The sequence below is a fragment of the Salvia splendens genome, chromosome 6 (genome assembly GCF_004379255.2).
Source record: "Salvia splendens isolate huo1 chromosome 6, SspV2, whole genome shotgun sequence".
Classification (NCBI taxonomy): domain Eukaryota; kingdom Viridiplantae; phylum Streptophyta; class Magnoliopsida; order Lamiales; family Lamiaceae; genus Salvia; species Salvia splendens.
In genome coordinates, this window is record NC_056037.1 from 29,754,582 (window position 1) to 29,779,110 (window position 24,529).

The following is a 24,529-nucleotide window of genomic DNA, read 5'->3' on the forward strand; positions in this document are numbered from 1 at the left end:
GGTTTGTGCCTGAAATTTCGGAACAATTGTTTTTATTTGAAAATTTAAGTGAAATTCATTTTCTGATGTTGGGAGGAGTGACAGTACAATCTCAGTAGGCACTGATGGCATGGGTTGTGAAACTACCTTATTATCCATTTTCGGTTGTGTGGCCTTTTTGGCTTTTCAAAGTCCACCTATCTTGATCATTTTCGATGTTTCAAATTACTAAGGGCTCGTTTGTTTGGTATGTTGGTGGATAGATAGAGCCCACTATCTACTCTTATGTTTGTGTTTGATTGACATGTTTGTATTACATGAGACCCGGTGTTGAATCCCACAACCTGCTTTTGTTGGTGTTTATTAGGGCAAAATATTTGATAACTTTGTACATGTTGAAGGCTGTGTTAGAATTTTATCAGCAAAAAAATGATAGGACCCACCCCTGAGTCAAAAGACATAATTACCTCCACCATTAATACAACCACCATCCTCTTCACCCACAAAATTCCCAACCCAAGCATTCAAAAATTTGTGGAGTAATCGAAGATCTGCTGCGAGTTTGCGAAATCCAAATCAAACAAAAACTGCGGGTAGTTTGTGATTTCACAATTCGTGGAATAATCGAAAATCCCGATTCAATTACAAAGGGAATTCGAAGATCTGGGTGGGCAGAAAAGCTTGTGCGTTTAATTTGTTAGGTTCAATCCAATTGCATAGGATCCATGGCCGAGCAAAATCAAATTCTAAGGGTAATGTTTTACAAAACTCTGGAATACTATCCATCTTCAATTCGTGACCGGGCTTCGATTTATTATGCACATAATATACAATTTGTGGATGATAGAGTTCTTCGTTGTGTGTGTATGTAATATGCAGGTTATAAGATGTATGTGATTTGATGTAATTTCTATTTATATTTCACTTTTCTAATTGATATTCTGTTGCTCTGTATATAATCGATAGAAGTCTGTATGCTCTGACTTAGCATCATCATTTTTGAAAATCTTGTTTACAGTTTCACTTGATAAGTGGATTTGATATTGGTCAGTCTGAACAGGGTTACGGTTTGTTTGCTGTGAATACCATAAAAATTCATGTCTGTAATTGCAAATCTGCTAGCTTTAAAATTGACGCTGTTGTAATCCGTATAGGATGACCGGAAGGGTGAGGAACCGACCACCGTTCTGATTATGCTTGAGGAAGTACTGAAAAACCTTCGGATCAATCTCCTCTTGGTAAGCATGATACTCACTACGATTGGACCTAACTCGAAAAAAAGGAAACGGGGTGGTAGAGATACACCAGAAAAACTGATTGAGTCCGTTCCAGACCATGTAAAACAGTTAGACAGGCTTGCCCGTATAACTGATAGATCATGCATAGATAATCTTCGAATGGATAGAAACACATTTGGTAGATTATGCCGTCTTCTACGTGACCGAGTTGGATTAATAGATCAGAAATTTGTTACGGTTGAAGAACAAGTAGCTATGTTTTTATGCATTCTATCCCACCACAAAAAAGACACGGATTGTTGGTCACAATTTCATGCGTTCTTCGCAAACTGTGTCTAAATATATGCATATTGTGCTTTGTGGGGTCCTTACTTTACACGAGGTGTTTTTAGTGAAACCCGAGCCAGTTGATGATGCTTACACTGACCCAAGATGGACATGGTTTAAGGTCTGTTAAATTTGTGAAATGCCATGTTGTTTTATATCAGTTCTTTAAATGTCCCCATGCCTGACCCTATTTTTGTAACAAATAACTAGGGATGCCTTGGAGCTTTGGATGGTACGTATATCAACGTCACGGTACCCATTGCGGACACCCCTAGGTACCGAAATAGGAAGACTCCGCTTTGTGTATGTACTGCCGGGATGGGATGGATCAGCAGGTGATTCGAGGATATTACGTGATGCTATAAGCCGGCCGCTTAGACTGAAAGTTCCCAAAGGTAGATCATTATGATTTTTCATTTATTTCCTATGTTTGCCCTTATAGTTCAACACATTTTGAATACACAGTGTCCTTATGTGATTATTATCATGCATCGTCGCTCTCATTTCATAGATTGCTATTACCTTTGCGACAATGCGTATTCCAACAGCGAGGATTCATCACACCATATAAAGGCGTCCGATATCATTTGAAAGAGTGGGGTCCTGGAACACAAGCGTCACAAACTCCCGAAGAACTTTTCAATTTGAAGCACACTAAAGCAAGGAATGTGATTGAGCGTTCATTTGCAGTGCTTAAGATGTGTTGGAGAATCCTGGGCAGCCCGAGTTTCTACCCTATCGACGTGCAAACCGGGTTGATAATTGCTTGCTTCCTGCTGCACAATTTCATTCGTACTAATGTGGAAGTGGATCCCTGTGAGTACGTCTTAAGCGCTCAACCGGATGACGGGTATGGCAGTGACAACGAAGAGCCGGTAGTGCCTACTATCAATACTGTCTCGCCAACAGCTTTGTGGACGAAGAAGAGGGATGATTTGGCGGCTGCAATGTGGGGTCAAAGAATGATCGGGTGAACGTAGTAACATGAGTTTATGAGTTACTTCGATTTGCATTTATGTACGTGCAGTTTTCTATTCGACAAACAAATGGTGTGTATGAACTAATTAAATTTTCTTGTGTGATACTTTGTTATGTATGGCCTAGGCGCATAATTTATATTCTGGATTAATGATATGAATGGGTTAGGGTCTGTTCAATTTTGAATATGAGTCAGTTTGTGCATTTGTTTGTCTAATATTTGTAATTTGGCTGTTTTCCTTTTATATTTATACAATTTTGAGTTTGGGACAGCACATCATACAAGTTTGGTTAGGTTGTAAATTCCCACATTAACTCCCATAATATTAAACGTAAACATCATTTCCGTTCCTATGCGAAAATTACTTATTATAACGTAGTCCATATATGACATTCTTTTAGCTAAATTGTTTGGTTTTGTTAATTATTGATTTTTTGGTTAATTATTATTAATGACGGCATGCATGGATGAAGCATTAACGATATTAATGGAAAAGATTTTGTTTTCATATATAGACAGATATTGTGTCAAGAAATGCATCATTTTTTCAGATATATTTTGATACTTTAGTGTTGACTAAATATTTGATAATTTATTAACAAATATTTTTACCCCATGTATAGTGCGCAAATTGAATTATGTGCATGTATATCTCAGAAGTCAAACAAGCCCAGAATATATGTAGCCCTTTCAAATTCCATATATAGATTGGACCTTAGAGCCATAACATAATTAAGAAACATTCACCAAAATACCATACATTAAACCCAATGATCAAGCATTAAAGCAAGTAATATGAAAATTTACCATGATCAAATGGGCGTACACAACGCAAGTATCACCTACATTACGATAATAAAAAGCTTACTACTACTGCATATAGCTAAAGTAATTACTTCCGACGATCTTAAGGACATTCAAACCACACGTAAAATTGGACAACAAAGGCATCAACGAGCTTGAAATGGCAACGCACCCCTTCCACCAGATTGTGCTCGTGTTTGAATCGAGCCCACCCATGCTTCACCCATATCTTCCTCGAGTTGTGTTTGAGTGTACATCGCCACATCCCCCCTTTGGTCACCAGATACACGACCGTTTTAATTGCCCCCAGCAGGATATGGCGTTGCCAAAAGCCATATGGGATCTCAATGCTGCGATTGATGTTCGTTGGGGTGAGCGAAATGGCAAATGTTGGGTAGCCGTCGATGTTTAGTGCCCCGCTATCGTCCTCGTAGTCGTCATCCATAGTTGTTTCAGATTCAGTCTCTGATGGCACGTAATCGTCGGACGTACCGATGTCCGGGGAGTAGCTACCTTCCACATCGTCGTCTTCAACAACTACAAATAAAATGAGTTTATGTATTAGTCCCGCATGTACAAACTAGATGATTTCAAGTGAGTTTACCGTCAACGTCTCCCTGCGGTGGACAATGTGTTGCGCTGTCAAACCTCTTTACATTGAAAATTCCAACATCCACCAAAGTGAAGGTGAGATGATCGTCGTGTACGACACCAGTAGCACGAACAAACTCTCGCCATCCGGAGGAGAAGAAGAACCCATTGGCAAGCTTCTAAATTTGCACCCTATATCGTATTCCATTAGGCCAAACGAGCCTACAGTCGAACGGTAGGTCATGCCCGTGAATCCCGACGAATTCGGGAGGAAGTCGCTGCAAGATATAAGTTGAAGTGAAAATAACATAACAATTTCATATGTAATATATCAAAATAGAAAGCCACATACCATGTCATCCTTGCATCGCTTCTGGTGGAACACCTTCATGAATGCAGGGAGTCTTTGGTAGTCCGGGTCGACGTTCGGGATGGAGTTAGAACCTTTACCTCCCATTTGAAGTTGTATGTGATGCAGATTTAGTTTAGGGTTCGACTAAGTGTTGAATGTTGTTTAACCGACTAGATACGTATACAACGTTAGGCTTCAAATGGAGAAGACAACCTTATGCATTAAAGAGAAGTGGTGAGGAAGGTGGAGAAAATTTATGATATCTGAATCGGTGGGTGAGCAAATAAAGTGTGGCGTGTGAACCTGTGTATACATGGCTTCTCGAAATTCCGTTGGTGGTTGGGAGTTGAATTAAAAGGAGAAAGAATGATGATAATTTAAAAAGAAAAACAATATTACTGGGGCGGAGTATACTGAATTCATTTAGATATTTGTGGATGTATGAAAGGAGTAAAGAATTGATTTAATATTCCATAATGATTTGTGTCATATAGTGAAAGATTATACTAGGATTACAAGATATATATTATTTGAAAATTTGTATATACAGCACTGAAAACATATTGGGTGACAATCCCAAAAGTTTTTCACAAATTCCAATCCCACGATCATGAACTAACCGATTATACATTAGTAAGAATAAACCACAATAGAATAAAATAATATATTATAATATAATACCGAATATTACCCAAATGAAATGCCTGTACATATTTGGATACTATTATATATAATTTCAAATCAGTAATACCTTAATCATCGCCTACATAAACGGGTGGTTGACTTATCTAAATTGAGATATTAATGCAATCAATATGAGGACATATCGTGGAATAACTAAATACATAAATATATATTCTCCACATTGCTAATGAATAAATAAATATAGAACCGAAAATAACTCAACTTTCCATTTAATTCGGTCATACCAAATATGATTATCCCACTCGTACTCAAACGGCGGTGTATGTGACATGTTAGGCCGGCGGGATGGTCACTTTTTTGTACCCAAACCCTAATGGATTTGACAAATATTTGGAGTTGTATACAAACAACTCCAAAAAGAACTCCCAAATTCCAGCTCAAGCATCGTTCTTCTGTAGTGGTAAATGGATCCAAGAGATGGATTATGTGTTGCTCACAACCCTCATCGAGAAGAGGATTGGGCATGGATGGGACGATGCAAGCGTTCCCAACTATGTGCTTCGTTTTTGTGTGAAATTGATTAACCGCCGTTTTGGTTCTGAACTTACATGCAGCGACATCACGACGCGGCTGATGCTTCTCAAGCAGCGGTACGATACGTTCAAGGCGTTGGTTGCCACGACCGGCGTACGCTGGGAATATGTCGACAAGATCATCGTGGCCAATGAAGCAGTGTGGAAAGGCGTACTCATAGTGCGTACACTCATTTTTATATATAGATTGATGATTGTTTTTTAAAAACATGAATAAATGCCATGTTGTTTTTGCAACTGAATGCGTTCGTCGGGGCGTACTACCACCGCGACGAGCCACATTTTAATGAACTGGCCACTATATTCGGTTACTTCGACTTGAAGGTTGAGGAGGCCACCGAGGTGATAACCTTATTCGACAATACCGAGATCGTAGTCATTACTGACACCATCGAGCCAAACGCGCCCGTGCGTGGGCGTGTGAAAGAATTGGATGTCGATCTCGATGAGGTAAACTCACCATCGCCCGGGGCAGCATTGCGTGTTCGCCGGAAGCTATTTCACATTGACGAGGTTAACCTAGACCTAGACCACCTATCATCTTCAAAGTCACCAAGTCACGTCATACCGACGAAGAAGGTGATGGGGGCTTCACCCAAAGGTTCCTCATGGGCTTCTTGGAGCCCACTCCCAATGTCACGCAAGACGGCACCGTAGCTGGTGTTTTATTAGTTTCAATCGAATGTTATGCAATATGGTGTAGGGTTTAGCATTTTGTCGTAAGTTTAAAATAGTAGGAACTTCAATAGTAATGTTATGTTTTATGTCCTCATCCTTAGCAGTCGTTGGTTTAAAATAGTAGGAACTTAACAGTAGCAATGTTATGTTTTATGTCCTCATCCTTAGTTAGTCGTCGAAAATATTGCTCGATGGATGTGTCGATTCTCTATGTATTAGGAATTTGGGAGTGAAGTTGTTGATATTTTAATTTGCTATAAGAAAAAATGGCATAATAGCCGAGCCGGTTGTGTACGTTATATTTAACAAGTCCATTACTTAATAATTAACAAATATAATAGTCAACCAACAAAGTGGATTTCAATTTAAGCATCAGTATGAACCCCAATATTTCAATATTTCATCATTCAGATACACATGTGTCTGGATTGTTAAGACGATCTTAAACGGAGTACACATATTGTTCGGAGTTCATCATATACAACCGCACAAGCATAAACAGGCATACTACGTAAAATACATTGGCCTTATACGACAAAAGACTAGCAAACGTTGACCCCCACTTTTATAGCATCCCATCAGTGTCCAGAAGATCTAGCACGAAGGCCGGACGAGCAAACTCATCCAGACCCCGAAAAAGATCCATAAGCTCGGGCTCCTTAACAAGCTTTTTTGCTGCATAAAATTGTTGCTTTATGATGAGGCCGACCATACCTTTCACTTGATTGAACACCTCAATTCTCTTCACGCTAAGATCGAACTCATAGCCAATTCGACTATAGATTTCCTTCAACCGATCATTCGTGTCTTCGTGGATGCGAGTCATCAAAGTAAGGACACTATCAATCTTGTCCACCTTGTCCATCGAATCAACAGCCTTCCTTTTCTTGTTCTTTTTGTGCGACACCTTTGGAGCAGATGCAACAGGTACTGACGTGCTCTCGTCAACCATCTCCGGTATCACACCCTCAGGGAAGATGTGGTCAGGGTAGAGTTTGTCTAAGGTCAGTGGGGAAGACTTATCTGAATCTTCATTCAAAGGCACCTTTGAGCCATAAATTATGCGAACCGCATCCCCGGTATCCACAAACCGAATTCCCTCCGCACGGTCCTTCCCGAAGATCTCTTTCCAGACATTCAATAAGGGCCAAGACTTGTTCCTCATATATTTCGCATTGCTGTCTTTCTGCCATACAAATTAAAGAAAACCATTAGTGAAGAAACTGACACAAAACAATGCATAACTCCCCAATAATATATAAAACACAAACTGCACGACTTGTGCCCATTGTTCATCATCGATATCTAGGCATTGAAACCCACGCCACTGCGGTCAAGTATTAATATTAGCGAATAGTAGTTCATCTTCCAAGTACTGATCTTAGACTTGATGTGAGGGTGAACACATAAGTCGGTCTTTGGGAATTCGCGGCGAAGTGCCTCTTTTGCTCGGGTTAAATATCCTGCACGGAAGCCATTATCCGATTTCCATCCGGCTGCAGCCAGCTCCTTCATAGTTGACATAAGGATCTCCTCCTCACGTTGTGTCCATACACGTCTTGACCTGTCGACTGCAATCCCTCTACCAATATGAAGATCCGGATCAACTGGAAAAAAAAGAATGCCCTCCAGTCAATTGTTATGCAAAAACTGATCATACAAGAATGAAGGAAATTTACTAGAGGGATTACCATCTGTCAATGGACTGTCGTTGGTGTCATTGGCACTTAATTGTTGGGATCCCATGGGAGCTAGCTTCAACTAATGATTAATATATTACAGCAACAACCACAAAAACCCATTGAAGCAATAAATCTCTAATCTAGAAACTTTTATCCAATATATAGTTTTTGCAATAGACTGAAAGAAACGATACTTCATAAATTTCCCAACCAAAAATGACCACAGAACCAACACAAATTAAATCTCAGACTGCATTATCTTATACATTCACGCTGGTTCAGGTTATACTAAAACATATATTCGAACACACAAAATTGACGAAGGCAATTTAATTGTAAACACCTAGCAGAAATTTGTTACGGTTGCCTATTTCATTTGTGCATCTGTTCAATTATACATTGAAGAAGGCAAACATACCACCTCTAAAAGACCGCTAAAAGAAATCGATAACCGGTCGGATTCAACTTCGGTGGAAGAGCTTCCTCCTGATGGGAATCGTCATAAGCTTCAGTATTGACAAAATAATGAGAAGTTGGTGTTAAATTACGAATTTGAGTGAAATCGAAAATGAGAGGCGCGAACTCTAATTTGGGGACGCGCCAAATAGGGTTTTTTTAGGGCAATTCTGGAATTATGAGTAATTAATGAGGCTATTTTTGGGAATATATAATTGTATCATACATCTCATTGTGCCATACCAAACATATGAATTGCATACATGTGTTTAGTATAGTGACAAACAACCAGCAGTAGGTGATAACTATGCAATTCAGAAAACATAAATATAGTGTTGACTATATGCTAACACATGTTGGTCTAATATGCCAAACAAACGAGCCATAATAGTACTACTGTATTAGTATTCACTTTTATAAAATACGATTATTAGTTTTAGATTTAATTTTTTAAACTTTTACGTCAAATTTATAATTGGATTTAGTTTATGATATAGTTCATTTAATTTTTAAAACTTTTACATCAAATTTATAATTGGATTTAGTTTATGATACGTAGAACTTTAGAGCTTTTTTTTTCAAAATAATTACGGTATTCTCATAACAAAAAAAAGTTATAAATCAAACAAAAACAAATCAATTGACCAGCAATGCAGAGGACCTGGTAAGAAGTTAGAACTCATCCAACTTGGTATCTGAATTTAAAGTGAGGGTATCTGAACTAGTCATTCTAATTAGCATCTTCAGGTATGAGGCATTGCAATTGCATGATAAAGAGTTAGACCACATCGTCATTTATAAATTAAAAAAAAATTAACTAAAAGTGGCCTGTAAAATATAATCCAATGTATTAGTTCCAAAAATTCTACTTCTTATACTCCCTCCATCCACAAATAGGAGTCACATTTCTTTACGGCACGAGTTTTAAGAAATGTTAAGAAAAGTGGGTTTAAGAAATGTTAAGAAAAGTGGGTGGACGAAAGTTAGTGGAATAAAGGTCTCACTTGTAATATTAGTTTTAAATGATATGTTAGTGAAATGTGGAGCCTCTTTACCATTTTTGGTAATTATGAATCGGGACTCTTATTCGCGTACGGCGTGAGTACTATTTTACAACAACATGTAGACAAGCAACGATGCAATAATGAATTATATCATAAAATTCCTAAAAACAATTATGCAAACGTAGATTGACAATGAATTGAACAGAGAAAACCTTGTTAATTCTTGTACTATCTAAGTTAATAATATTTCTCACTTCTAATTTAGAACTAAACTTTGATATCAAATATAGGGATGCCAATCGAGTTAACTTGCTCGGGTTGTAGGGCTATTCGATTACAGGTCATTCGAGCTATGATTTTTGGGTTATAAATTGTCAACCTTAATCCTAAATATTTGGATTTCGGGATAATCTGTCAAGTCAATCGCGCTCAATTTTTTTATGATTACTTATAAATAATAGTATGTTTTTTATTAGTAATTTTATATTTATAAAAATTACTCCCTTCGTCCGTCATTAGGAGTCATTTTGACTTTTTTGCACTCGTTTTATAAAAATAATAATAAATAGTTAAAGTGGAGAAATGGTAAAGTGAGTGAGAGAAAATAAACGAGACTCCTAACGAACGGAGGGAGTAATATACATAGAAATTATAGATGTTTTGATACAGAATATGCAAGTCATTTTGACCTAAGTTATTAATTTGTACATATATAATGTAGCATAAAAATAAAAAATATTAAATTAAATAATGAGTGGAGTATAATTTTGAAATAATAAATTCAAATGTATTTTTCATTTATAATTAGAAGTTTATATTTCTAACTTTGAAATGTTTAAAATAGTAATTAGAAGTTTATATTTCTAACTTTCAAATGTTTAAAATAGTAATGAAACTTGCCTCTTGGTCAAGCCTTTGTTAACTACTCAGAGCATCAGCAGTGGTGGACGTCACTGCGGAATTCCCACTGGCGTGCGGGAATTCCGTGGCGGACGTCCGCCATTGTGCGTCGATACGGGTATTTCAGGGTGCGGGAGGATGCGGCTGTAATCCCGGACACACGCCGATTCAGAAGTGCACTGCCGTAATCAGGCAGCTGGCATACTGAGGTGCGACCGACATGTTCGATGAGATCCTCTTCATCGACGAGACGACTGCCCGAGAGTGCCTGAAGTATTTTTGTCAGGGCGTTAGGGAGATATTCGTGGATAGGTATCTTCGGAAGCCTACCCCTGAAGATTGTCAGGCTCTGTTGGATATGGACGGGAATCAGAACGGGTTCCCGGGGATGTTAGGCAGCATAGATTGTATGCACTGGGAGTGAAATAACTGCCTCGCTGCCTGGAAAGGGATGTACACTACTGGTTTCAAGGCCAAGAATCCCACGATGATCCTTGAGGCGGTAGCTGACTACCGTTTGTGGATTTGACATGCCTATTTTGGAGTAGTCGGGTCGAACAACGACATCAACGTCCTCCAGTCGTCGCCCCTTTTCAACGACCAGTGCATGGGCGTCGGTCATGCCGTCAACTTCGTCGCCAACGGCAACCAGCACAACATGAGCTATTATTTGGCGGATGGGATATACCCGATGTGGCCCGTCTTTGTGAAGACGATCAGGTGCCCAGCAGATGAAAAAGAAGATATACTTTGTGCAACGTCAGGAGGCAGCGCGCAAGGATGTTGAGCGGGCATTTGGTGTGCTCCAGGCTTGATGGGCGGCAGTGAAGGGTCCAACACGGCTGTGGTACGTTGACAGCATCGCCGACATCATGTACGCATGTATTATCATGCACAACATGATTCTCGAAGATGAAGGTCCAGACTGATTGTGCCAATGATGATGCTAATGCTGCGGGTCCAAGCCACGGCGTGGCCACCAACAATGTACGCATGGGGATACCCCATGCCGAAGTCGATCGAGTCCGTGCATTTGCCGACATCCGCCAAAAACAAGCTCATGTTTGACTCCAGAACGATATTATTGAAGAAGTATGGCAGCGGAGGGGTCGTCGTTGAAATGTATTTTTTTAATTTGGTGAAATGTACTTTTCTTTTTTTAATGGAATTTTTTCCCTATTTGTGTCGGAATTTTATTTCCGTAAATTGTTTAATTCCGGAAATTGTTTAATACGTGAATTTGTGATTTTTTATAATGTGTGAATTCCGTCGGGAATTCCGCATGGGAATTCCGCCACTGTGCAGTGGGAAGTCCGTATGACGTGGTAGTGCAGTGGGAAGTCCGTATGACGTGGCAGGAGGTGTTTTTGAGAATTTTGCAGGGAATTCCACGCCACTGCTGATGCTCTCAAACAAGGTACAACTAATATAAGAAAACAATGAATGGTCGAGATAGTCTTTGTCTACAAAAGCAATAAAAGAAACATTCATACTTGAAGAAAGAAAGAAAGAAATTTCTTTAGAATCAAGGTTGTGAATGCAAGTGAATTAGTGTGAAATTAATGCCTTGGCAAGAAAGTATATTGTACCGTGTTGGCCTAGCAGAAGCGGTCTTTTTTGTATTTTTTTTAGTATGTAAGTTAACTACACACCTAGATCCAAAATTCCGACTTATGCTCCAACGACAAAAAATGATGTGAAAGCAATAAATGCGAAGAGAACTACACATCTAAAGTGCGAGAAATAAGGACGACAATTTTACTACATGAACATGAAAGATAAATGCTTTGAATGGTTAAAATGACTATTTAACTAAGAAGATGTGGTAAACAAGGACTGACAATTTTTTACACAGAATGAAAATTCAACACGAACACTCACAAATTAATAGGTTTTAGGTTAAGCCTTATCGATTGATCCGTTATGAACCCGATAATTTTCAGGTTAGGTTCGGGTAACCTGTTAAATATTATTATTATTATTGTTATTATTATTATTATTATTATTTTATTTTATTTTCAAAAAAATCATGTTCGGGTAACCTGTGTTATCTAGTTTTAATTTATATTTCGTATTACTTAACATTAAGGGTGTGTTTGAATTGGAGTACATCTTTCAAACCACTTTGTAGCAATGCTTTTCTTGGTTTTCCATTTCCATTTGTGGTGTTTGAATTGATGATATTTGAATAATAACCTTATAATACATGTTTGGTTTGATATTTTTAATAGTCACTTGGTTTATTATTTATAGTCACATTATTGTAGAAAATTCCAAAATTATTCTCTGAAATATTCTATATTTCCAAGATTGTCTTTATGAACCCTAGCGACAAAATAATGTAAATCCCACTCATTTGATAAAGCCCATTCATTTTGCAAGCGGTGGATCTACTGCTTCAACAGCTCAAGAAGGTAATATTGCGGCGGTTTTACACGATTCAAATAATGAATTAATTTGGAGCAGAAGAGCAATTACAGTTAAATCAAACTATCAAGGAGCATAAAGGCATCTCGATAAAAGATCTGGAAATACAATAATTTAGATTTTCAGTCATTTGCAATTCAAATCCATAACTTCTAACCTGCGATGGTTCTTTTTCACAATTGTGGTCGCCTTGAAGAAAGAGCAGCGGACAGCTATGGAGATTTCGTCAATCGCAGGTTGGTGGGTGAGAGCGGCATTCCAATTTTGCGAAGGAGATACGACGACGTGTAGGGAGTGTATTAAATATGAGATCTATATTAGTAATTCCAAGTAATTTAAGACTAAATTACTCATATTATTATCGGTGAATTTTTCACGATAATAAAATAATACTTTTCATTCCCAATTCAACGGGCACTTGCACATTGCACATTGAGTGGGTCACACAGAAAATTTAACCAACAAACCAAACACTAGATTGGCCAATTAAATGCAATCTAAACGTCCATATCTACCATTTTTATAAGTGAGAAAATAATTAGTTACTATTACTCATTGGTTAATCGTGAACATCACTACTCTCCCGATTAATGTTTGTGTTCATCATATTTACACCTGAAGTTGTGTTCTTTTGTGCGTTGGTTTCGTAATACTCCCTCGTCCCATAAAAATATGGGTAATGGATATGACACGAGAATTAAGAAAAATTTGATAAAGTAAGAGAGATGAGGAGAATAGTAGGGTAATGTAATACCCCAAAAAAAAAGAGAAAAAAAAATCAAATTAAATCAAATTAAATCTTTTTCCTGTTGACTTGGTCACCAAGTTAATAATTCAAATTTAATTAAAGATTCTGGAGAGATTATCCTCCTCCGTGATCTGCAAATAAATAACAAATAAATTCAAGTTAATCCAAAATAAATAAATAAAAGAGAGGGATTCGAAATCCACGTAAAAACCGTTTCTCCCCTCACCCCAATATCTCTCCCATATCTTTAACCACCCTCCCTCTATATCTTTCACTTTACAATCAGTTTTTCTCCCATTCCGTTCTCTGCAACGACTCTCAAGAACCAAATGTTGATGATATTGGGATTTCGACTCACCATTGCCAGTGAAGAAAACATGCGAGAGTAGTGGAAATGAAATCATGGATATACTGAATGACTTGAGCTCCAAACTTGAAATCATTTCCATTGAGAAGAAAAGGATTCCCAAGAAAGTAGATACCATTTTCAGGGCTCATTGAAAAGTAAATTACGTGATGTAACCATCAAAGAGGGGTTCCATGATTATAAGGCTAATGTTTCTTCACATGTACCTGCACTGACGTTGGAGCTCTGATCCGGTGCTTGTCCCTGATGACGGCTGCGCGGAGGAGAAGCGACGGCAGAGGCGGCGCTGCACCGCCATGAAAAGTACAGCGGCTGACCCAGCAGCGACGACGTCAACAGACCGTGGCAGCAGCAAGGCTGCGATCTGACTGAGGAAAAAAATAAGGAACGCGGGCTGCCGGCGATGAAGACCGAGCAGCGACGAAGCTGTCGGCATACAGTGACAACAGCGGTGTGAGGAAGGCAGCGAAGGAGATGGAAGCGGCGACGGCGCTGCTATTTGGAGCGTGGGGCAGCGGCAACGGAGAGACCAGGATGGACGGAGGCGGGTGGCGGCGCTGTGCAGAAAAGAGGTAAATAGAGCAGCGACGGAGAGGCAGAGGTGCCGCGAATTGAGGGAAGAAGGAGAGTAGAGATTCCAATTTTGTGATTCTCCTGATTTTGATACGAGAGAGAGAAAGAGATTGTTGTTCCAGATTTTTGAGAAGAGAATGATTTGAAGAAGAAGAAGACAATAAAGGGGCTCGCTGTTTCTTTTTCCAAAAGTAAGTAGACTCATTTTGAATTGGGCTGCTCTATCTTTTCTTTGATTAGGCCACTGTACTAGTTTTTATTCGGACCATGAGTAATTATATTTGTGGGCTGCGGCTTAATTATTTGGTGTTGAGGGACGTAAATGGGAACGAAAGAAATGGACCGAAAGGATGGGAATAAAAGCGCGAATGGGAATGGCCGGATGACGTAGTCGCGACGTCTAAGGGGGCCTCGAAAATAAATGAAACAGAAGAGCAGCGTTGACTCAAATGAGGGGTTTTCTCTGCATATAAAATTGGAGTCGAAGTAAGGAATTCAAATTCAGAAAAATAAACGAACGAGGTGGGCTTTCTTTTTAAATAAGGGCAATGCCCTAAGTATATTTTTATGTGAAAATGATATGAATATTTGTCATGCCGTGTTTTGTTTTATCTATGGAATCTATCTGATGTGGCTTTTGCCATCAATGGATAATCGAATTCGGGTCTGTCTAGGGAGTGAGTCCCTATTCAGGCTAGTGTACACCTATGGAGATCGTGAGCCGTCTTTTGGGTCGGCCGGTCTAGTGACTTGGAATGTGGCCACATTCTTTGTCATCAATGGATCAGATATGGTAGACATCTATGGGAAAATGACTGCAGTCACGAGTTTTACGATGGAAATTATTTTAGTGTCTTGGGAAATTTCTAAAGTTAAAACCCCAGGGTCACTCAATGGTGGCATGATAAATACTTTTATAAAATGTTTTCGGCATGAGTCCACTGAGTGCATCAAGTACTCAGCCCTGCTTTTCTTTTAAAAATTGCAGGTTGAGCGTGACGGGTGCGGTGGGTGTTGAGCAAGACCGTTGAAGAAATTAAGTGTTTAGAATGTGTCATGTCTTCACACGTGGCATATTCCTTCTCTCAAATGCTTCCGCTAAGTAGTTGTCTTTCTTTTGAGTTCTTGTATCGTTGTGGTAATATTCATTTTTGAGTTGTTGAATGTTGATTGTTGAGATACTCTGATTTTATTCGAGCTATTCCCATTTATTTCGAGCCTTGGTCGAGTTGTGTTGTTTTCCCCTTTCTTCCCCGCTTCTTTAATCCTCCCCTAGTCGCGATCAACCGTGTTTTCTATCCTTAGAAAATGCGGTCGTGACAGGTAAAGTAAGAGAAATGAAGAGAAAAGTAGTTAAAGTAAACTGAGTGGATAATGAGACCTACATTATTTAATTGATATAACTTTCCAAAAATGTAATGCACATATTTTTGTAGGACGAACGAAAATGGAAAGTGCACATATTTTTATGGGACGGATGGAGTATACATGTTACTGTATAGTTGGAGTTAGAATATTAATACACTGTTAGAATTCTAATACGATCCAACCTATATACGTGTATATTAATAACTAAATCAAAATATTTTACTTATAGTTTCAAAATTCCCTAACTCTTATATCCACTTTTAAGAAATATATAAATATTAGAACGTAGTTGTAATATTATAATATTTTTATTAAAAAAATCTTATTTAATAACGTAATACTGTATAATCTTAGTTATTCATCATTAATTTAATTTAAAAATTTTTCCGTACATAGCAAATCCAGTTACACTTAAAATACATTAATACAATGCTTATTAGTAGTATTTTCTGTGGGATTTTATATTAATTTAGGTAATTATTTATTCTTTTTTTAGAGAATAAGGTAATTAATATTCTTGAAAATACGATTTCCCTTCTCCAGTGATCCAATAACCCATCACCATTATCAATTCAATCCTTGCAAGGAAATTCCTACTTCCACATGGAAAACGAGGTCGAGCCGCCGCCTGATTTCAAGCTCTGCGGTTACCTCTGTGCGGTTCTCGCAGTTCCCGGCGATGCCACCGTTCCCCTCAACTCAGTTTGCAGCCTCGCCGGCGAGAACGCCCAAGTTTACTTCGCCGCTCAGAGCGGCGCCCGATTGACCCTCATTGGCAATTCGGAAGCTCCTGATTCCAAAGGTACGCCGTCAACGAAGAAGCGGTGGGGCAGGATAGGGATGGTGCACGGATCAATCAGCGTGGTGCGCCAATTGCACGCCCTCGTTGCGCAAAAGTGCTTGTGGATTTTGGCTCGAATCGTGCACGTCGAGAGCGGGAGTAGGGAAATTAGGGCTGTGGTGTTGGTGGATGTCTACTTGCCGGCGGAATTGTGGTCTGGATGGCAGTTCCCGCGGTCGAGCTCCGTCGCCGCTGCGCTTTTCAAACACTTGAGGTGCTTTTTTACTATTCTCCTTTTTTTTTGCTCTAGTTGGTTTTGTTAAGAGAGGTTGCTGATTGGTTGGATTCTGAAAGGAAATAATGGTATTCCCTCAAATGATCAAATTTTTTCCGGCACAAAATTTACAAAAATGATATTTAATGAGTTTAAGTGAAGAGGGAATAAAATAGAGAATTAGAAGATCATACAACAGGGAAGAGAATAAAGTAAGAGTTTACTGTTTTTTTGCTGAAAAAGGAAATTGATCACTTATAATGGGACGGCCAAAAAAGGAATATCAATCACTTATAGTGAGATGCTATAGAGAGACTGAGGAGTATTAAATTAGATTTGCTGATCACTTTACTTAGGTCAGATTAGGCAGAGTTTCTGTCTTTGCTCTTGACTTCTTGTTGCACCTGCTCTAGCTGTATGGACGAAGCCATTACGATCCAAGATGATAATTGTGTGTTCAGGATGTCTTTTAAACAAAAGTAGGTTTCTGTTATTGCTTCTGCGAATTGAAATTCTTAAAGTCTATTATTCTTGTTCCTTATCAACGTTTTGCCATAAAGACAAAAGTAGTTTTTGGTATTATTAGTAATAATCAATAATAGTATCCATTATGGATGTAATACATAAAAACTGGAAGTTTCACATATTTTGGCGCTACCAACAATTGGCTGGTCTTGGGAATGCAACTTTTTCCTTTTCAAATTTTTTGGCCTGCTTGCTTACATGCCAGAATAAGGATATAAATGTGTAGCATGCATCCATATTCTTGCTTTCCTTATCCTTCTTTTTTTCAGCTCGGCTAGCTTGGAACTGGTTTTTGAGTTTCTTGTGTCACTAATTATCATTATAATCTAGGTCAATGTCATGTCAGTAAGCTATTTTCTCTTTGGGTGGATAAAACAATGTCATATCACTACTCAGTTGCTTGGGATCTATTTCACGAATATACGATTGCAGTTCCATTGATGCCTTTTCGCCGCTTGAATGGTGTGTTAGGTTTTAAGACAGTGCTGATGTGTTTTTTTCGAAATCAATGCTAAAGTATGTACTCTTGAATTTCCAGTATATAAACTTGGAGTAGAGGGATTTGTCTTGCTTTCTAATGTAGTTTATGGATGTTGCTGGCAGCTGTGACTGGGAAGCTAGAAGCTCGATACTCAACTCAGTTAGATTGAATAGCCATGCTTCATGTAGCATTTGGAATGTAAAAGACTGTCATGTTCTTGGTTGTGAACGACATTGTAGCGCACCGAACAATCCTAAGAAGAAAAAGGGGTTTGAACTCCAGGAAATATTTAAGAGTCTACCCAGCGTGACAATGAAGGTAGACTCTCCTTGTTCAAGAATACTGCCAGCAGATTCGTCCAATGAATGCGGAATCTGGGTGCTATGGGATGATATTATGATTAAAATTTTAACAGCATTAAGCCCAAATGACCTTGTTAAGATTTCTTTGACATGCCGCCATTTAAATTATCTGGCAGCATCTATCATGCCATGTATGAAACTTAAACTTTATCCACATCAGCAAGCGGCAGTTGAGTGGATGTTAGAGCGTGAGAGGGATCCTAAAGTCTTACAACACCCTTTATATATGAGTTTCACAACCGAAGATGGTTTTGAATTTAATATCAATACGGTCTCTGGTGAAATTGTCACCGGTTCAGTTCCTACAATCAAGGATTTTCGTGGGGGAATGTTCTGCGATGAACCTGGACTGGGTAAGACTATAACTGCTCTTTCCCTTCTCCTAAAGACACAAGGAACCTTGGCAGAAACCCCAGAGGCAGCACAGTTGACTTGGTGTTTACATAATGGCAGTCAGAGGTGTGGCTATTATGAAGTTAGTGCAGACAATGCGACCAAGGGATATGCATCAGATATCAATAAAATTGTGGGCAAAAAAATTCGTAGGGGGCAATTATCTATTGATGAACTTAACCCAATGAACAATTATATCAGCAATGCATCACATTCTCCTAGGCGTCTTAGATCTGGTGAGCCAATGCTGGAACCCACTGATATGAGCTTTAATAAACGAATGAAGTTGTCTACACCGACTTTCTCAGCACCTGCAAGTAGCACTATAGGGCATAGCAGGAGCTGGAGTACTGTTAAGAGAAATCTCTTGGAGGCGTATGATGAACCATCCTCTAAATCCAAGACATACTCAAAAGTCGGGAAGAATGCCAACAAGGGGAACAAGAAAAATATTTCAGCAAATAAAAATGGTTTCTCTTGTAGAATGGGCACCAGGAAGGTGGAGGAGACACTGACAGGTGACATTGAATGCAATGAAACTTGGGTCCAATGTGATGCCTGTAGCAAGTGGCGTAAGGCAGCAAATCAGCATGAAGCAAATACTTCCGCAGCTTGGTTTTGTAGTATGAATAGTGACCCCTCGTACCAAAATTGTAATGTACCTGAAGAGTCCTGGGATTACAAGCAATCCATCACATACTTACCAGGGTTCCATGCCAAAGGATGCTCGGGGAGAGAACAGGAAAATATTATGTTTTTCACCAGCGTGCTAAAGGAGCACTACACATTAATCAATTCTGAGACAAAAAAAGCCCTGACTTGGCTAGCTAAACTTCCACCACATAAGTTAGTCGAGATGGAAACAGCTGGATTGGTCAGTCCTGTCGTAGGAACCTCGCTATTTGATACTAGAGTTGCTCGTAGTTATCACAAAATATTTAATGCATTTGGTCTAGTACAAAAAGTGGAAAAAAAAGCACTGAAGTGGTACTATCCTGGCCATCTTCGAAACTTGACCTTTGATTTGGATGCCCTAAGGGTTGCTCTTTGTGAGCCATTAGACTCACTCAGGTTTTATTTGTCAAGTGCAACTTTGATTGTTGTCCCATCAAACCTTGTTGAACATTGGAAAACTCAAATTGAAAGACATGTGCGGCCTGGTCAATTAAGAGTGTATGTATGGGGTGATCAAAAGAAAAAGCCTTCCGTTCACAACTTGGCTTGGGACTATGATGTTGTGATAACTACCTTCAACCGTTTGAGTGCTGAGTGGTCTCCCCGTAAAAGAAGTGTATTAATGCAAGTTCACTGGCTCAGAGTCATGTTGGATGAGGGGCATACTCTTGGGTCAAGTCTCAACTTGACAAACAAGTTTCAAATGGCAATTTCACTGACTGCCACAAACCGCTGGCTGTTGACAGGCACTCCAACTCCCAATACTCCTAGCAGTCAGCTTTCTTATCTTCAACCATTGCTTAGATTCCTCAAAGAAGAGCCATACGGGAAGAATCAAAGATCATGGGAAGCGGGTATAATAATGCCGTTTGAGGCAGAGATGGAAGACGGAAGGTCACGTTTGCTGCAGTTACTTAAGAGATGCATGATTAGTGCAAGAAAAAAAGATTTGAAGGCTATACCACCTTGTATTAGAAAAGTGACTTTTGTGGACTTTTCTGACGAACATGCAAAAAGTTACAATGAGTTGGTAGAAACAGTTCGGCGTAATATTTTGATGGCGGATTGGAATGATTCATCTCATGTTGAGAGTTTATTGAACCCAAAACAATGGAAATTTCGGGCTGCTACAATTAAAAATGTAAGGTTGTCCTGCTCTGTGGCTGGGCATGTCAGAGTATCAGATGCTGGCCAGGATATTCAAGAAACTATGGATGTCTTAGTGGAGAATGGCTTGGACCTTATGTCACAAGAGTATGGTTTAATAAAGTACTATCTCTTATATGGTGGCAATTGTGTGAGGTAGGGTATGCCTTTGATTTCGATTCTTGCTACAGTTCACATGATTTAGAGATCATATTGATACTATTAAACCTACTTATTATTTCAGGTGCAAAGAATGGTGTCGTTTACCTGTCATTACACCCTGTAGGCATCTTTTATGCCTTGATTGTGTTGCTTTGGACAGTGAAAGGTGTACATTTCCAGGCTGTGGTTACTCATATGAGATGCAAACTCCAGAGGAATTGGCTCGTCCAGAGAATCCTGATCCTAAATGGCCTGTGCCAAAAGATCTTATTGAGTTGCAACCCTCATATAAGCAGGTCAGTTTATGCGTGTTTTTATATATCTACAGGGCCAATATTTGAATTAATTGACAGAAACACCACTATAATATGTATATTTTCAACAGCTAAGACTAAGAAAGGGAAATAGGCTACAAAACATTATGTTGTTTTTACTCCAGACAACACCAAGCAAATCTTCTAAGCTTATTTTTGTTCCCTTTCTTTCTTTCTTTCAGTAGCGTCTAGTAATCTTCCTTTGTGTGCCTTGTTTGCTTGGTCCACAAGTTGAAGAACTTCTTCTCTCTTTTATCTGGAAACAGGGCAAGTCAACTGATTATTATTCGTACTATTAATTATTTTTTCAATTTCTTTTCGGGAAGGGGAGGCTACATTAAGTGAAATTTTAAATCGAAATTCCTATGATGGAATAGAGTAGGATTGAGAAACCTTTAAAGGTTTGTTTGCCCCATAAGCAAATATGAGGGGATCCCCTTGTCAAAGAGCCCACGTGTGGCAAAGTTAATCACTTAAGTGTCTGTATATGTATTATGCTTGTAAACCACTGGTTGCTATACACTGACAGTAGCCACTGTTTAATGCAGGATGACTGGAATCCTGATTGGCAGTCAACATCTAGCAGCAAAGTTACGTACTTAGTTCATCAGTTAAAGCAATTACAAGAACATAATATGCTGATTGTGTGCCCTACTGAAAAGAGAGAGGTTATGCCTAATGATTTTAGTTTGTCCTCTACGTCGAGCTATTACAACACATCCCGAGATCAGGAGGCTTCCCAAAACTCTAGAAATGGATGGTGCCTAAATGACTTGGAGAAAGTTATTGTTTTCTCACAGTTCCTCGAGCATATCCATATAATTGAGCAACAGGTAAATTTGATCAGACATGGACAAATTTCTTTCTTTTAGTTTCTTCAGTTAATGAGATAAATTTTACAAATCACAGCTGAGCATTGCTGGAGTCCAATTTGTTGGAATGTACAGTCCTATGCACTCTGGCAACAAGGTATATTTGATTGCTTTAGGTTTCTATTGATCTAGGACTGCATACTTCTGGTTTTGTGCACTTGCTTAATCACTGTTTTCATTTCAGATGAAATCTTTGGCAACTTTCCAGCATGACCAAAATTGTATGGCTCTCTTGATGGATGGAAGTGCAGCATTAGGTCTTGATTTAAGCTTTGTGACTCATGTCTATCTAATGGAACCTATTTGGGATAGAAGGTACGAGATGAAAGTTCATGTTTTGATTCTTGGCAAGTACCTGTCGATATTTTCATAGTTCTTTGAAACAGCTCTTCCAGATTAATTGTGTCTAATTGCTTCTTATCAAATGCTTAAACCTCTTGTTATTTCGTGATGTCTCCACTTACATGGGTGATGATGGTTTATAAGATAATAAGACCTAGTGCATCTCTACATTGTGTTTTATGTTGACTGGATTTTGTTGCTGTGGAAATTGATCAGTGTGGAGGAGCAGGTTATTAGTCGGGCTCATCGAATGGGTGCAACACGTCCCATTCATGTCGAAACACTGGCAATGAGGGGCACAATTGAAGAGCAAATGCTGAGATTTTTGCAGGTAAATGCATTCCGCACCGTTTTGTCTCCTGAAAGATTGGGTGCTATGGGGTACTATTTAGTGTTAGGAGATGGGCATGCATTTGAAGTAACATAAATTACCTATATCAACTAACTAGTCGAGAGAAGTCTACTTAATTTCACAAACAGTGGAAATATAACAAGCGCCTTTTATCTTCTAATCCCGACCTGTCTAGAATATTCCCTTTACCCATTAGTGCCCTAACAAATTTATGTATTTACTGATAAAAACTAGTGATTTATTATGCTTTCCATGAGGGACACAGATCATCCATGCATTTGGTGTACTGGATTAGGTCTTCCATCTTAATCATTTGAGAACCACCATTTCTGTAACACACAATGCCTACTAATAGTGTGCACTTGATTAGGATGGCAACGAAGGTGAAAAGTTGTTGAAGGAAGAGTTTGGTACAAGTGACCGCTATCTTGATGGGGAACGAACACTTAAAGCATTGCACGATTTTGCTGAAAGCAATTATCTGGCTCACCTCAGTTTTGTCCGTACAAATTCCAGGACAAAGGCATGTGATTAATTTATAGTTTCTGGATTAGTTTGATGTTAGATGTAATTAGTAGCATGATGTCAATGTGCTCCCTCTACAATTAGCATTTTTTAAAAAACTTCTGCAGGCATTGTAGTCAATTGAATCTCATATTGGAATGACTAATTCCATTTTTTGGTATATTACTTGATTCTGAGTATATATTCCATATGGAATCATGCATTTTTGGTGAAGATTGTAGAGTCTCGTGGTAAATTTGCCCCTTGAAGAAGTTATGTCTGTGAGTTGGATTTGAAGTATTAATATTAATGTCCAATGTTGTACATAAACACACTCTACTCATCCATCTTTGTCTGTATAGAAGAGAGAACGTAGAAGAATTGCTTTGCGTCAATATCTTCATAAGATATTATTATGTCTACTCTAATAATTGCATTCGCAAACAAATCACATATATCACGCTACTTAAATTTAGATTATAAACCTAGACGCTTTAATTTTATCTATACAATATTAACAATATACCGGTTTCAATTATAAAAGACGTCTTAGAGAAAAGATATGAGAAAGGCTGAAAATGAACAATAAGAACAAAAATTAGAGTTCGTGTATAAATTGAACAAAATAAATGATAATTCTCTTTCGAGACCACTCCTCTAATGAGGCCAATTACCATCGTTAAACTAAACAATGACTCAATATACATACGACTTTCAAAAAACAAATGAAAAGACTAAGGAAATAATTATCATAATAATGATGATAATAGTACAATTATTAGTTACTCCACTACACTACCTCTACCATCTTACAAATTATTATTATTATTATTTTGATAAGTAATTGTTGCACTAATCTATGTGAATCAATTGCACCACTTTGAAACAGTTTTGTGTTTAGAACCAAAAAATCCATAAAGGAATCATGTATTGATGAATCAAAAAATCGAATATACTGTATTTACTGACACAAAAGATAAAAATATAAGAAATTAAGATCAAGATAAATTATATAGCATGTAATAATCGTTTATAATCATGTTCCACACTTGCTATACATACAATTATTTTTCATTTCTTTTTTGATCTTTCTTCTTCACAATGGTACAATATTCTGCCTCTAAAAAAATCTCCGCAAATTATATTTTAAGGAAACCCATTAAACAACTTGAAAAAGAAAATAAAAAAATCATCTCAAATAATATCCTTAAATCTTAGCATTCATAATTATTTTAGGAAAAAAAAATGATACTCCCTAAACATTAATCAAAATAGATATTGAAACGAAGATGAGTAAGGTCGTACGTATAAATAAAATAATATTATATATAAATGAAAATTCAAAAAAATAATAATGAAGATCTATATTGGCATGTTGTTACCACAATAATAATATAATGGTGGAAGAGACAAATACTCGTATGTAGCCCAAAGGGGCAAATAGTTCCATTAATTTATTCCAATTCAAGATCCTTTCCATTATTTTAAAAAATCAAATCCAAGCAAAAGCGAGGGAGGAAAATACTAAACAAAATCAACATACAAAATCATCAAGATTCTTAATCATGTCCTGTTCTTCTTCATATCTTCCAATATCTCTCTTCCTAATTCATATGTATATATATATATATATAT

General features: G+C 38.1%; 2 protein-coding genes across 9 annotated transcripts; one reads left to right on the plus strand and one right to left on the minus strand.

Annotated features, from left to right (window-relative positions):
• Positions 1-6,483: 6,483 nt before the first annotated feature.
• LOC121807528 lies at positions 6,484-13,120 on the minus strand. Of its 8 annotated transcripts, none has more exons than XM_042207784.1 (5): positions 12,813-13,120; positions 8,287-8,354; positions 7,878-7,947; positions 7,458-7,793; positions 6,484-7,372 (listed from the first exon to the last, which is right to left on the minus strand). In XM_042207784.1, exons 4-5 carry the CDS (start codon positions 7,473-7,475, stop codon positions 6,752-6,754), a joined length of 639 nt encoding a protein of 212 aa, XP_042063718.1. In that variant the 5' UTR covers positions 7,476-7,793; positions 7,878-7,947; positions 8,287-8,354; positions 12,813-13,120; the 3' UTR covers positions 6,484-6,751. The 8 variants fall into 8 exon arrangements, with proteins under 8 accessions (XP_042063718.1, XP_042063716.1, XP_042063717.1 ...); XM_042207782.1 differs by having other exon boundaries at positions 8,287-8,374; XM_042207783.1 differs by lacking the exon at positions 8,287-8,354.
• Positions 13,121-16,209: 3,089 nt separating this feature from the next.
• On the plus strand, positions 16,210-23,075 carry LOC121808102 (F-box protein At3g54460-like). The gene is made up of 8 exons (XM_042208460.1): positions 16,210-16,766; positions 17,895-20,504; positions 20,593-20,806; positions 21,373-21,657; positions 21,734-21,793; positions 21,881-22,011; positions 22,255-22,369; positions 22,761-23,075. Exons 1-8 carry the CDS (start codon positions 16,315-16,317, stop codon positions 22,923-22,925), a joined length of 4,032 nt encoding a protein of 1,343 aa, XP_042064394.1. The 5' UTR covers positions 16,210-16,314; the 3' UTR covers positions 22,926-23,075.
• The last annotated feature ends 1,454 nt before the right edge of the window (positions 23,076-24,529 follow it).

What these genes read in the sequence shown, in the direction of transcription:
- LOC121808102 (XM_042208460.1), top strand. Translation starts at nt 16,315, where the DNA reads ATGGAAAACGAGGTCGAGCCGCCGCCTGATTTCAAGCTCTGCGGTTAC. An exon ending in TATGGTGGCAATTGTGTGAG is followed by an intron (nt 20,505 to 20,592) that starts GTAGGGTATGCC and finishes TTATTATTTCAG; the next exon opens with GTGCAAAGAATGGTGTCGTT. An exon ending in CTATGCACTCTGGCAACAAG is followed by an intron (nt 21,794 to 21,880) that starts GTATATTTGATT and finishes TTTTCATTTCAG; the next exon opens with ATGAAATCTTTGGCAACTTT.